At 36.5% G+C, this 15,477-nt stretch overlaps 1 protein-coding gene across 4 annotated transcripts in view; it reads left to right on the top strand.

Annotated features, from left to right (window-relative positions):
- FSTL5 (follistatin like 5) overlaps window positions 1–15,477 on the top strand; it is an 864,807-nt gene that overhangs the window by 437,053 nt on the left and 412,277 nt on the right. For all 4 annotated transcript variants that reach the window (XM_043902330.1, XM_043902328.1, XM_043902329.1 and 1 more), the window contains exon 6: window positions 13,671–13,791. In XM_043902330.1, coding sequence (XP_043758265.1) covers window positions 13,671–13,791 — 121 coding nt within the window. The remainder of the gene's footprint in view (window positions 1–13,670; window positions 13,792–15,477) is intronic.

The following is a 15,477-nucleotide window of genomic DNA, read 5'->3' as shown; positions in this document are numbered from 1 at the left end:
TTGGTTATTTCAAGAAATTAGGAAAAAATGAATTGCAGTATTTTTTTAAAGAAATTTCATCTTATTGTATCTCATAATTTATTTTATCTTATTTTATATATTTTATTCTGTTCATCTCATTTGAGGTACTCACATACTTGTCTCATGTAGCTAGCATGAATGCTGTTAAATCCTGTGTGTTAACCTAGAGACAAGTACATGTCATTATTCTGCAACCACTGTGATACTGAGCATTTTCCCCAGAGTATATATTGTCTCATCTTTACAGATATAATGTTAAATTGAACTAAACTTAAAATAAATATCAAATATATATTTCAAGATGCTGGTATATGTTATAGCAAAATGTCTCTACTTGTCAAACTACAAAATATCTATTTTTGTGCAATTTTTTCTTGCCCATAATAGCAAGTTATAAGAAATAATTGACAGCAACATTTTCAGTAAGGCATCCCTAGATATGTTATTAAATAAATAATATGCTTTACCTGACTATATTGTGCAATTTAAATATTTTAAAAATATGTAGATCCTCAGTTAGTATAGTAACTAATGATCATAGTAGTAGCAATTATAATAATACTATTAATACTATTACATTACTACAATCCAGATGTCTGTCAGCTCCTTTGCACTTCTCTTTGAGCTAAACACACACACTCACACACATACACAATCCATTTGCAAAAAGCAATGTGTGTTGGTTGAATGATTGAAGATGTATAAGGGTGGTAGAAGATGAGATTATACCACATATTACAAAAATCACAGATTGAAATTCAGTTTAGAAGGATCACTTTGTACACTTTTCCTTTCCTTGTGCTCTGTCCAGAGCATGGCTTGCATTCCCTACACCACAGATGCAGGACCCAAGTCTGTTTCTCGGTTTCAATTTTTTAAATTTCCCTGGGGCTTCAAATGTCTTATCATGCCAAAAAATATGGTCTGTTTTATTTAGATTCTCACCCTAAATCTGTATAACCAAAGACATCACAATCAGTAGTTGCCAACATCTATCTGCCTCTTTAAGGAAAAAAAAAAAAAAAACAAAAAAGCAAAAAAACTAATGGCAAGTTATAGAAAATAACAATGCCAACATCAAAAACCAATATCTAGCACATTCTTTCCTCTGGGGAAATACATTTCAGTCCCTGAGCCTAGCTACATGAAATCCCCGTGCTCAGTCTTCTGCTGTGTTTGTTTATACCCCTCAGAGAGAGGGGAAATCTCATATCACTCTCTTTCCTCAAGTGTGTGTCAGATCTATTTACACCCCATGACGAGGACTTTTGTCTCCCCAAAGTATGTGGGATTGGATGATAGGGGAGATTGGGGTTTTGATCAAATTTGCTTTTTTAGAGAAATAGAACAGAGTATCACTGTCTTCTCTCCCATATATGTGTCTTAATCATTGTATGACAAAGGCAATATGTCAATCACATTTTAAGTGTTTTTTTGAGAACTTTTGTTTTAATATGTATTGCCTCCATTTATTAACAACAGGTAAATGAGCATTTGGGGATTCTCTAGTGGCTCAGTGGTAAAGAATCTGCCTGCCAATGGAGGGGACATGGGTTCGATTCAAGGTTGGGAAGATCCCTTGGATAATGTAGTGGCAATCCACTCCAGTATTCTTGCCTGGGAAATTTCATGGACAAGGATTCTAGTGGCTATAATCCTTGAGGTCACAAGAGTTGGACACGATTTAGCGACTAAAAACAAATGGGTGCTTTTAGTTTATTTTGCTCTGAGTGGCCCTAATATCTTTCTTGAATCTGTGCTAAATTGCCTGGATCCTATTCAGAATGAGGTTGTAGAACTGAATGGTCTTGACCAGTAGCCAGTTTTATGTTCAGTTCAGTTCAGTCACTCAGTCATGTACGACTCTTGTGACCCCATGGACTGCAGCACACCAGGCTTCCCTGTCCATCACCAACTCCTGGAGCTTACTCAAACTCATGTCCATCCAGTCCTTGATGCTATCCAACCATCTCATCCTCCATTGTCCCCTCCTCCTCCCGCCTTCAATCATTCCCAGCATCAGGGTCTTTTCCAGTGAGTCAGTTCTTTGCATCAGGTAGCCAAAGTATTTGAATTTCACCTTCAGCATCAATCCTTCCAATGAATATTCAGGACTGATTTCCTTTAGGATGGACTGGTTGGATCTCCTTGCAGTCCAAAGGACTCTCAAAGTCTTCTCCAACACCACAGTTCAAAAATATCAATTCTTCGGTGCTGAGCTTTCTTTATATTTCAACTTTCACATCCATACATGACTACTGGAAAAACCATAGCTTTGACTAGATGGACTTTTTTGGCAAAGTAGTGGCTCTGCTTTTTATTAAGCTGTCCAGGTTGGTCATAATTTTTCTTCCAAGGAGCAAGTGTCTTTTAATTTCATGGCTGCAGTCACCATCTACAGTGATTTTGGAGCCCCCCCTGCAATAAAAAAAAAGTCTGTCACTGTTTCCATTGTTTCCCCATTTATTTGCCGTGAAGTGATGAAATCAGATGCCATGATCTTAATTTTCTGAATATTGAGTTTTAAGCCAACTTCTTCACTTTCCTCTTTCACTTTAGTTCTGTATACTAAAGCAAAATCAAATGGTCTGGCTCTTCCGGTAGATTAGGCTGATCAGGTGAAACCTCACTTGTTTGTTGTTCTCAGTTCCACTGTGTAAATCTAGACAACTGTCTGAGGTTCATCTCTATCATTTGTATCTCTTCCTTCTCTTAAATTGTCTTTTCCAACAGTAAGAATTCAGTGCTTTCTGAAATCTGATGTTAATTAATGTTTGCTTCAGTAAAAATTTGTAGAAATATGCTCTAAATTTGCAGGTGTCATAGGATAATAACTCATTGCAAAAGTTTTAACAAATATAAAGTATCTTTATTTGAAACATAAAGAGAAGGTTTCCCTGGTATTGTGTATGTGACAAGTGTGATCAGGCACTTGACAACATAGTAATGCATTTATGGGTTTAAGGACATTTGTTATTTCTAAAACAGACCTGTAAGGCTTGAATTAAAGATTCCAGGATGAAGTAATCTAAGATATGATCACATTCCTCTTGGAAGGCTGACATGTAAGAAAAGGTCTTCAGAAGATAGAAGATTAATAACCAGTAGTTATGAAAAGAATCATAGAAATCTTCCTGGTGGTTTATTCATATGCCTTTTTAAGTTGCTATGGACATTGATAAAGAGTTTAGGTAGACAGAAACATTGTGAATCAAGAGGTAAATACATTGGTGTAAAATGGGGACAGAGGAGGAAAGAATTACCTAGCTGAATGACCTGACATTCAAAGGAATAGTTTCTATCATCCCTCCATCCACCTTCTATCTATCTACCTATCTATCTATCTACCTACCTATCTATATTCTCTGTTTAATGAAAGAAAACTTATTTGGGAAAAAATAATCCAGATGTGCCAGTAGAGAATCATTTAGCTATTGACGATCTTTCTTCCATTGAGGTATAACAGATATAAGAGAAAAATTAACTTTCAATTATGTATGTCCAATATGTATTGGACAAATGGTTTTAAGGAGTAGTCAGATTTTCTTAAAGTCAATGTGGTGAAGAAAATGTTTTCATAAGAAACATAAGGCAAAGAAAATTTTCTGATCAGAACAGGATTTCCAGAGGGTACTATGATGCCTTTGAGTTGGAAAGGAAAGGAGATTGCTGCAGATTGGAAAATGAGCAATATGAGAAGATGGATTTCACAGGGTCACAGAGGTAAAGCAGGGTGAATAAAGTGTCCCTTAGAGAAAGAACAACTACTTCTTGCATCATAGTCCCAACTATTTGCTCCTCAGGATAAGATGAGAAGATATATAGGCAGACTTCACTCAATAGAATGGCACCCTTGAATTTGTTAGCAATGTTAAAAGAGAAACTGAAGCTTAATTTTTAATACTTAACCTTAAAATATTAAGAGCTTGTTTGAGCAAAAATCCACTCAAATCTGGCAGCACCAAACCAGAAGTAGCTAGAAGCCCTCTGTGGAGGGGAACTAGGAAAGCTTTTGCAAAGAGAAGATGGAAACAAAGTAAGGGAGGTCCTGATTGGCTACAGATTAAAGCATAGTTGTTTGTGATAGGTTTTGATTTCATAACCTTGAGGCATTTATAGGCTTATGTTTTGGCTGGATTATCTTTGCACCAAGGCATTAGAGCCTCCTCAGCCTAAAATTCTCCAGGTTTAATTGAAGAACAGCCAACATAGTGCTCTTAAAGGCAAATGGTGCTAACAGCTTGGAAAGTATGTCCCCCAGCCTTCTCCTCATTTCATAAAATAACCACCCATGAAATTTAAGTAAGCCAAATTATTCCCTTGTGATTCTGAGTTTAAATAAGCAGCTGTATTGAGTGTATTGATTTAGCTTTTTTCTTCATTTAGATTCTGTCATCTTAATAAGCTGATTCACATTAGGAATACCTATTAGAATGAAATATTCCCCTAATGTGCATGCATGCCAACTGTTTATTAAAATAATAAGAACTACTTGTTCTCAGGATTTAGATTATTATGTTATATGTACATTTGACTTAAAAAGCCATTTGCTCAATGACTACCATGTGTGAATACATTTACAAAATTAAATAAAAACAGAATAAATAACACTAGATATTTTTAGCTAACAGGATGGGCATGATGCTGATGTCTTTACAGACTTTGTACATATTCATTTTCTTTAAAACTTATTAGAACTGTTACTTAGGGAATGGGTCGTTAATCTTTATTTTGAGAGTTGTTAAGCCTATTACAAATTTAAAGGTTTTTTAAAAGGTTCTGCTGGCTAGTCAACATATTTATTTACAATGAGATTGGTAGAAATTGTTTTGCCTCATAGATAAAATGCTATTTTAGTGGGAACAAACTAAATGCAAACAAACAAGCACTTGTGTGGATAGAGAAGGGGATAAGTGGGGACTCTCTGGGAATGCCATGGTAATTAATCCTATTCAAAAACCCCACAAGTCTGTCAGGTATACAAAATAAGGCATCAGAAACTGGGACTCAGAACAGTATTGGCAATGTCAGTAGGTAGATCCTAGTAGAACTGGGAATTACCTTTCAAGAGCTAAGGATTTTATAACAATAATAACAACAATGGTTAGCATTTAACAGAGAAAGGTAAGACCTATAATTTTTGGTTTTGGTGCAGCTCATTGCTACAATGAAAAAAGCAATACTTTCAGCTGTGTCTGGAAACCATAGTAACTAGTTTCAAATACTATTTTGTTTTTCTTTAAGGCTGTTCCTACAATAACTTGAAAGCTAAAGTGCTTTGAAGTAATTAGCCTCCAACTAATAAAAAAAGAAAAAAAGAAAAAAAATAATAAAAAACAAAAACCAAAACTTAACACCATGTTTAATATTTATAATAGCATGTTTTTTTTATAGCATGTTTTGACTTTTATGAATGTCCATAGCAATATCTCCTTACCCATAATGAGAATTATTAGTAATTTAAAACATGCTATTTTGCTTGTTTGTTTGAATTTTTATTGGTGTATAGTTGATTTACAATGCTGTGTTAGTTCCTGCCATAAAGCAAAGTGATTCAGTTATATATTTATATCTATAACTTTTCCCCATTTAGGTTTTTACAGAGCATTGGGTAGAGTTCCCTGAGCTATACAGTAGGCCCTTATTAGTTATTTATTTTATAGATAGTAATGTGTATGCATATGTGCTAAGTCATTTCAGTCATGTCCAACTCTGTGCAACCCCATGAACTGCAGCCTGCCAGGCTCCTCTCTCCATGGGGTTCTCCAAGCAAGAATATTGGAGTGGGTTGCCATGCCCTCCTCTAGGGGATCTTCCCAACCAAGGGATCAAACCCACGTCTTTCTTATTGGCCAGGTAGGTTCTTTACCACTAGTGCCACCTAGGATGCCCTAATAATGTGTATGGTGGTGGTGGTGGTTTAGTCGCTAAGTTATGTCTGACTCTTGTGATACCATGGACTGTAGCCCACCGGGTTCTTCTGTCCTTGGGATTTTCCAGGCAAGAATACTGGAGTGGATTGTCATTTCCTTTTCCAGGGATCTTCCTGAGCCAGAGATTGAACCCAGGTCTCTTGCAATTGCAGGCAATTTCATTACAGACTGAGCTAGCAGGGAAGCTCTAGTAATGAGTATATGTTAAACTAAATCTTCCAATGTGTCCCTCTTTCCCCCCCATCCCTGGTAAAGTTGCAAGTTTGCTTTCTACATCTGTAACTCTATTTCTGATATTTTTTTTCAGTTTTTTTTTTCCATTTATTTTTATTAGTTGGAGGCTAATTACAATATTCTAGTGATTTTTGCCATACATTGACATGAATCAGCCATGGATTTACATGTGTTCCCCATTCTGAACCCTCCTCCCACCTCCCTCCCCATCCCATCCCTCTGGGTCTTCCCAGTGCACCAGCCCCGAGCACTTGTCTCATGAATCCAACCTGGGCTGGTGATCTGTTTCACACTTGATAACATACATGTTTCAATGCTATTCTCTCAGATCATCCTACCCCGTCTTCTCCCACAGAGTCCAAAAGTCTGTTTTATACATCTGTGTCTCTTTTTCTGTCCTGCATGTAGGGTTAACATTAACATCTTTTTAAATTCCATATATATGCTTTAGTATACTGTATTGGTCTTTATCTTTCTGGCTTACTTTACTCTGTATAATGGGCTCCAGTTTCATCCATCTCATTAGAACTGATTCAAATGTATTCTTTTTAATGGCTGAGTAATATTCCATGGTGTATATGTACCACAGCTTTTTTATCCATTTGTCTGCTGATGGGCATCTAGGTTGCTTCCATGTCCTGGCTGTTATAAACAGTGCTGCGATGAACACTGGGGTGCACGTGTCTCTTTCAGATCTGGTTTCCTCGGTGTGTATGCCCAGGAGTGGTATTGCTAGGTCATATGGCAGTTCTATTTCCAGTTTTTTAAGGAATCTCCACACTGTTTTCCATAGCGGCTGTACTAGTTTGCATTCCCACCAACGGTGTAAGATGGTTCCCTTTTCTCAACACCCTCTCCAGCATTTATTGCTTGTAGACTTTTGGATAGCAGCCATCCTGACTGGCATGTAATGGTACCTCATTGAGGTTTCGATTTGCATTTCTCTGATAATGAGTGATGTTGAGCATCTTTTCATGTGTTTGTTAGCCATCTGTATGTCTTCTTTGGAGAAATGTCTGTTTAGTTCTTTGGCCCATTTTTTGATTGGGTCATTTATTTTTCTGGAATTGAGCTTCAAGAGTTGCTTGTATATTTTTGAGATTAATCCTTTGTCTGTTTCTTCATTTGCTATTATTTTCTCCCATTCTGAAGGTTGTCTTTTCACTTTGCTTATAGTTTCCTTTGTTGTGCAAAAGCTTTTAAGTTTAATTATGTCCCATTTGTTTATTTTTGCTTTTATTTCCAATATTCTGGGAGGTGGGTCATAGAGGATCCTGCTGTGGTTTATGTTGGAGAGTGTTTTGCCTGTGTTCTCCTCTAGGAGTTTTATAGTTTCTGGTCTTACATTTAGATCTTTAATCCATTTTGAGTTTATTTTTGTGTATGGTGTTAGAAAGTGTTTTAGTTTCATTCTTTTACAAGTGGTTGTTATTTCTGTTTTATAGATAAATTTGTTTGTACCTTTTGTTTGTTTTAAGATTTCATATATAAGTGATATCATATAACATTTGTTTTTCTCTAACTTACATCTCTCAGTATGAAAATCTCTATATTTATCCATGTTTCTGCAAGTGCTATTATTTGCTTTTATTTACAACTGAGTAATATTCCATTATATGTATGTACCAAAATTTCATTTTTAAACATATTATTTGTAGCGTCTTTAGAATATCAAGGTACATTAAAAATGCTGGTACTCATCTTTAGAGAATCCCAGTGAGCCATACAGTATGCCTTGAAAATAAAATAGTTTTCATCCCAGCAATGATTTAATATTGTATTTCACTAGCCTTTAAAAATTAATATTGACCCTAATGATTTTTAGATGTCTTTTAACTAGCTAGACATGCTATAAAACCTAAAAGGTAACTTAGAAGATGTTATTATAACCATGTGATTCTTTTCTTTAAATACATTTATCACAGGGTAGCATCAGTTATGTATGATTAAGCAACTATAATGTATAATGTTAATTATTTATCCTCTGTCCTTTTATGTTATTTTTTTAAACATGATTGGCAATCTATAATTATCTTTTTCCCAGAATTTTATAATAACTTGTCCTCACTCATCCTTTCTAGAATATTAACTCCATAAGGGCAGAGTGTGTTTTTCTTCCTTACTAATTATCTCCAGTCCTTAGCTCTATTTTTGGCATTTGGTGGTTGCAAAGAAAGGAAAGAAATAGGAATGAAGGAAGGGGAAGAAGAAGAGGGAAAGAAAGAAAGTGTACAAGAAGCTGTCTGGCGAGCTAAGTAATAAAAGATCCAACCTATATATTATTGTGGGAGAAACTTAAAGGCAATGCATGGAGATGCATATTGTTACCACAGGAGTATGTTTATTTTCTGAGCCTTGGGCTTTAATGTAATTTACACATTTGTCAAGTAAAGGAGTGAATATATCTGCCTCTACTCAACTTCATAAATGTGATGGGTTTTCTTTAAAATAGAGGATCACTGAGCTCTAAGTCAGTACTAAGACCTTGTGATTCTGACACGTTCGTGATTAGTTTGAGAAAAATAGTTTGCAAAGGATGAAGGAGAGCTCACATTACTTGAATGTATTGTCAAGTGTAAAAAAATATGCACAACCTGAGAGATGTTAAATGAAGACTATAGACTGGGAGACAGCATAGCTCTCAGAAACTAGTCCAAAAAAATAGGGGGAGGGACATTACATGTGATTTTGGTGAAGGTGGAGGACATGCAATCAAGCACATGTTGTTTTTCAGAAGGTTTCTACTAGTCTCATGAAGATTACTGCTAGTCATGAAGTGGGGATATCACCATGAAGGATTTTAGTGTTTTTCTAGTTTGGAGGAGATTCAAGAATTGGGCTAATAAAATCTTCCCCTGAATAATCTCTAACTGAAGACCTGTTCTGCCAGTTTTGCCCAGAGCACAGAGTGCCTCATTCCTGATCTCCACTCTGAATTCCTTTAAAGGGGTGTTAAAGGTCAGCAGCAGCTACAGAGGCTCAAGTTTTAATCCTTGTAGAGGCAGATGGCAAGTGTGAATTTGTAGTTGGCGATGTGAAGAGTATATTTCTCTTAAGTTCATCATTTCTCCTGTTGTGGCCATGTGTTCTGAGAAACAGACTCACTCAGAAGGACAATGCAGATAGTGGAGTGCTGTTTATTACACCGGCGGGCCCAAGGCAGAGTCTCCTCTTAGCCAAGGACCCTGACCAGTTTTTGTGAAAACCTTAAATACCCTAAGCATACATGCCCAAACCCACACCCCAAATTCCCTGAAACTAGTCTGAACAAAGGAAAAAGAAAGACACACTCAAAGTTAACCCTTGATTCATATGCCTTAAGCCTAGGTAGTTAACAGTGGACAATTATCAATAGGCTTGTGGTCATTCTCCAATAAGTGTAATAGAGTGTATGATTCTATTCAGCTACACAGATAATTAAGGTATTCTTTTAGGTGCTGGGGCTCTTCCTTCCAGGGGCCTGGTCTCCCAGTTGGTATGTCATTTCCATAGATACTGGGCGTAGAGCTCAAAGTCCACAGTCCGGCCCAAGAGGGAATCTGTTCTGCTTCTTCCTTCACTCCTATTCCACTAAGGAGAGTAAAGAAAAGAAACAAAACTGGAAGATTTCACTCCTCTGTCTTCCTACCTCCTACACAAATAGTCTCATCACCATGATTCGAGACCATCAAAATGACATGCACTGTACCTCTTGCATGAAAGTTAATATAATAACTTTGGATTTCCAAGTCATGCCTTATCCCCAGAAATCTAACACCCATATATCTCACAGCAGGCGACAACCCTCTACATCTGCCTCTGGCATTTTCTACTTCTCTTTCCAGTTCTTGTTGATCATCTGAGATACTGTATATTTTATAAGCATTTCTCAGAGTCATTGTGGTTTGGTTCCAAGACACTGAGGGCTTACTTGTGGCTCAACTGTTAAAGAATCCGCCTGCAATGAGGGAGACCTGGGTTTCATCCCTGGGTTGGGAAAATCCCCTAGAGAAAGGAGAGGCTTCCCACTCCAGTATTCTGGCCTGGAGAATTCCATGGACTCTAGAGGTCATGCGAATGCAAAGAGTTGGATGCAACTGAGCGATTTTCACTTCCAGACCACTATAGTCAAGTGAATATTATAATAATGCAAGCTACATAATTTTTTATTTCCTAGTGAGTATATAGCTCAGTTGGTAAAAATCTGCCTGCAATGCAGGAGACCCCGGTTTGATTCCTGGGTCAGGAAGATGCCCTGGAGAAGGTATAGGTTACCCACTCCAGTATTCTTGGGCTTCCCTTGTGGCTCAGCTAGTAAAGAATCCACCTGCAATGTGGAAGACCTGGGTTCGATCCCTGGGTTGGGAAGATCCCCTGGAGAAGGGAAAGGCTACCCACTCCAGTATTCTGGCCTGGAGAATTCCATGGACTATACAGTCCATGGGGTCGCAAAGAGTCAGTCACGTCTGAGCGACTTTCACTTTCAGTGAGTATAAAAGTTACATTTACACTACACAATACCCTATTAATTGTGTAATAGCATTATATATAAGAGCTTCCCTGGTGACTCAGATGGTAAAGAATTCACCTGTAATGCAGGAGACCTGGGTTCAATCTCTGGGTGGGAAGATCCTCTGGAGAAGGGAACAGCTACCCACTTCAGTGTTCTTGCCTGGAGAATTCCATGGACAAAGGAGCCTGGAAGGCTACAGTCAATGGGGTCACAAATAGTCAGACATGACTGAGTGACTTGCACTTAACTTCATTATGTATAAAGAAATAATGTACTTATCCTAATGAAAATGTATTTTTAAATGACAGTATGTTCAGTGAATCCGGCTTTGCCAGTAGTCTCTATGTCAGACGTAACACATGCATTTTGAAGAGGTTAGACTGGAAAAGTTTTAGAACCAGAGCCAGACAATAAATGAAATAAGTGTCCTACAAGTTTGGATTCCCAGTGCCAGAGTGCTTAATGTATTACTGCTTCTATCTTGTTTTATATTTTCTTCTCAATAGTCAACCACACAGCTCTTTAAAGCTATCAGAACTCAGAATATCTAAAGCAATTTTCCCATGATGGTTAAAAGGTCACAAGATAATAATTCCCACATTGAAACACCTCAGACCATGCCAAAGCTCCCATCAAGAAACAAAGGAGAAACATGCTTACAAGGAAGCATGTCTTAAGTAGACTATTTCATTGAACAGAAATGGAATAAATGAGGAAAATGTATATTAAACAATGGATGAATGAGGGGATGAATCACGTAACCCCTATATCATAGCATGGCCAAATATCATTGAGCAGAATTGTACATATATATAGCTCACTAGCCAGAACCATGCACTTTTCTAAAGCACATTCCTTAAAACAGCATATCCAGCTTGAGTTATATCATCATGATCAAATCAAGATCAAATCAAAAGCAAGCTAGTTTTATGCCAAAGCTACTATTAAGGAAAAAAATAGACATCTGTTCTCTTGGTTTATGCACAATTTACCTTGAATAAAATATTAGAACAGAAATTAATATGAGACAATGATGAAAGCTTCTCTCCCAACTTTCTGTTCCATCATTTCACAAAGAAGTATGTGAATTAAAGCCAGAAAAAATAGTATTAAAATATCTGGCCAGATTCTGTAGTCACTGCATCCTAAAAATTACTGTGGTGCTGGCCCCACGGGTCTTTAGAAAGAGCATAGTGAGGTAAGACCAAAAACACTGCCCCTCTGCCACCCGGGAGAAGCCTTTCCTCATCATCTAATAAACAACAGATGGAGAGTGGCTGAGAGCTCGGTTGCTTTCTAAACAGGAAAGCAGTATTTGTTTTCCCATTAGGCTTATAGGAGAGAGAGCTCCAGCCATTAAGTAGTTTCGTTAATCCCTCCAGCTGGACTGTGCTAAAGCCAAGGGCTTTACCACTCACTATCAACCGTACCTATATATATGGAAAGCAGATAAACCACTCGCGTTTTTCCTCCCCTAAGGCAGCAAATGCCAGCTTAGCCAATGAAATTTGAATACAGCAAATAAGGATAGAGAGCACATGATGTTGTGAAAGCTATATTTAGCAGTGCAAACACTGTCATTGCGTGTCACCACTCAGGTGACAGGGCAGGAGCTTCTCGTGACGCATAGCCTAAGCTCCATCCTCAGAGTTGTCTCTACAGCTCATCCTCACGCAGGCATGGCAACTTTTAACACAGGGGTGTTCCATAAAATAGTGAAAAATAGCTCTTGAGACATCATTATCACCAATCTGTCATTGTTATGACAAAGTCTCAATCTTTCAAACTATACGTAACCATAACATCCACAAGTTGGTGTGGAAAACTCCAATGAATTATTATAATAAGAAGCACATTTGTATATATATAATTATTTGTAACATTAAATGATTATGTCTGAGTGTATACTATATGTCTTGCACTTGACTAAAACTTTGTATATGTGTGTATATTTGTATTTATAATCTGCACACCAGCCAGGAGATGTAGAGTTTGCTATCATTAATTTCTTAGCGAGAAAAGGTTGAGTGACTTGCCAGAAATTATAGAGCTATTAAGTGGCCTTGGCATGGTCTAAACACAAAGCTGGCTGACTTCAGAGCTTGTGTTTCCTTATTGCACCAACTTTAACAAAACTCACACTGTGAAGCAAACCTCCAAGCAATATGAACCACTCCCTCTGTGGACAAATATGAAAGACTGTTGGACACAGCCATGCAGCTACCTGGGGAAAAGGAATGTTTGAAAAATATTGGGGAGCCCTTTTGCCACACAAGCTATAGTCAAAATCAGTGGAGTCTTAAAAGAGCTACTGCCACAGTCCATGGAACAGAGCACAGAGCAGAAAAGCAGTTTGGCGATTTTTCTCACCCATGCTTGGGTAGATTTCCATCATCAATTGGTGCATTAATTCTAACTGGCTCCTGGAAACAGTAGTTTGTTTAATAGCTCCTTTGTGATCCAGGGAGTTAATTCAGAATCCCAAATGGCTTCAATTCCAGCTGGGAAGGATGTTAGACAAAAGAGGGAAAAAAAAATCTAACTTCATTTTTCACAAATAATAGGAAGATGAAGGTTGGAACAAGCTACTGACTATTTTTGTTGGGAAAGAGCTGTTCCATTTTGACATGGGTCACTGAGACTTAGAAGGCAATTTTCATGTAGAAGTAAAGTATCTCCTTGAGTCAATATAAGTGGAGCAAAGGAAATGAGTAAAATACAAAAATGCCCCTTTAATGTTCAGTTTTCTGGGTCCTACTGGGAGATTTTTGTATTAGAACTTTCAGGCTAAATTCTAAGTATCTATCTGAGTGTCAAAATAAGCTAAGTCAAATTTATAATTTTATGTCATTGAAACACTTGAAAATAAACGTTCAGTAACTGAAAACCCAGGTTTCCTGTAAGTTCAGTTCTTTGCTCGTGTAGACTTAAATTACCTATAGAAATGTTAAGACACTGATATAATTGCATGATTTTAATTTTCTTTTCAGGTGATAAAACAGGAAGACCTTGGCAAGGACCTTTCTGATTGTACTTTGTATGATCTACTGAAATATGATGATTTTAACTCAGATAAGCACCTGGCTCTTGAAGAATTTTATAGAGCATTCCGTGAGTATAAGATACATTCTCTAATTCCTCTTTGTTCTTTTTCCTGTTTCATTACCCAATATGATGTGTTTGCTTGATCTCAAAGTACAAGCTGCTACTTAAGAGAAGTGATGCAACTGAGAAAATTTAAGGGTTTGGCTCTATTAAAAAGAATGTAAGAGGTTAAGGGATTTAGTATTCTAAAATAAAGAGCTAGAAATATTCAGTAGCCGTTGCTATCAGTTCTTGTTGATTCTAGTTTAAGATATTAATTCCACAATGCTGTTTCCCAGGTTATTTTAGACTAGGAACAGTACTTCATTGTTTGTCACTGCTTATCAAAAACAATTTAATTATTTACACAGTGATTCTTACCTTATAGGTTAACTAAAGCTGTTTCATAGATAGTTTGCATATATGGTAACAAAATACCATAAGAATGACAATTTATATTTATGTTAAGATACTTTGGAATGAATGATATATGTATGAATGCTTTAAGACTTTTTCAAATTGGACGTTTATACTTTGTATTGCAAAATTGTAAAGATGATTTCGTTTTAAAAAGCTACATGTCAGGTTATTCATTAAAAATAATTCCAAAGAAAAAAGACTAGGAGACAGAAAAACAGAAAGGAGTGTTTTTAGAGCTGTGTGTTAAAAAAAAAAAAGGAAAAAAATCATTAAATAAACTGGTTGGTGTTTGAAAATCACAAAGTAATCTAAGTTAAAGAGCATTTTAGATAAATAGATTATCTTCAATATTTTTATAATACTCACATATGTAAGACTTTCCAAATATATACACATGTGATTTTTTTTCCAAAAAGACAGGGAATATACTATGTGTTTCATGTAAAAAGATCATGTTTGTATTATGCCTGTCATACATCAGCTGTCTGATATTGGAAAAAATTAAATTAAAATTAAATTAAATTTAAAAAATTAAACCTCTAAAAATTCATATAAACAATGATAGTAATTATCACATGATCATTTTATATTAAACTTTGATCATATTTTATGCAATATGTGATACTAGCAAAGTAATAAATATGAAAGACTTGCGGGTTATAAAGCTTTACGGCAAGATGTTAGTATGCTCTTCAGATTTAATTAAGCTGCATTTCCACTTTAAGTTGCAAGTGGAATACAAGATGGGATATCTCAATAAACATTTCATCCTTTAAACATGTGTACAACTTTTCAAAGGTAAGAAGAAAGCAGCATTATCACTGGAAGATTATATGAAGAAACTGAAACACAAGAAGTTAAGAATAAGTGGCTGAATTAATTTATAATTGAATCTATGCCAAACTAGTTAAGAAGTCTATGTGTTTGTCACTGAACTTCGCTCTGTAGCAAGCATTATTTTGTGTGCTCTGGATAACAGGAATACTATGGTTTATCAGGAAAAAAAATCACATTATGTTATGTAAGATAGAAGGAGATAAATGTCGTAGAAAGTCCTACATAAAATATTAAGTGAATTAAGAATATAATTTCCCCTTTGGGGAATCAAGGAGAGGTGGTGAAGGTAGTAATAATTGAATGAGTCTTCAGGATGAGTGGATTTGGACTTTGTTGGATGAGAGATGGAAGATGGACAAACAGAATAGTGTCAGAGAGGAAACAATGTTCCTCTACCCTTCTAGACTTCTCTGACTGGGCTAAGGATCAAGTTGTCATGAGGCATATTAGCAGGAG

The sequence above is a fragment of the Cervus elaphus genome, chromosome 5, assembly GCF_910594005.1.
Source record: "Cervus elaphus chromosome 5, mCerEla1.1, whole genome shotgun sequence".
NCBI classification, from domain to species: Eukaryota; Metazoa; Chordata; class Mammalia; order Artiodactyla; family Cervidae; genus Cervus; species Cervus elaphus.
The sequence above is the reverse complement of the archived record's forward strand: the minus strand, read 5'-3'. Positions and strand labels throughout refer to the sequence as shown.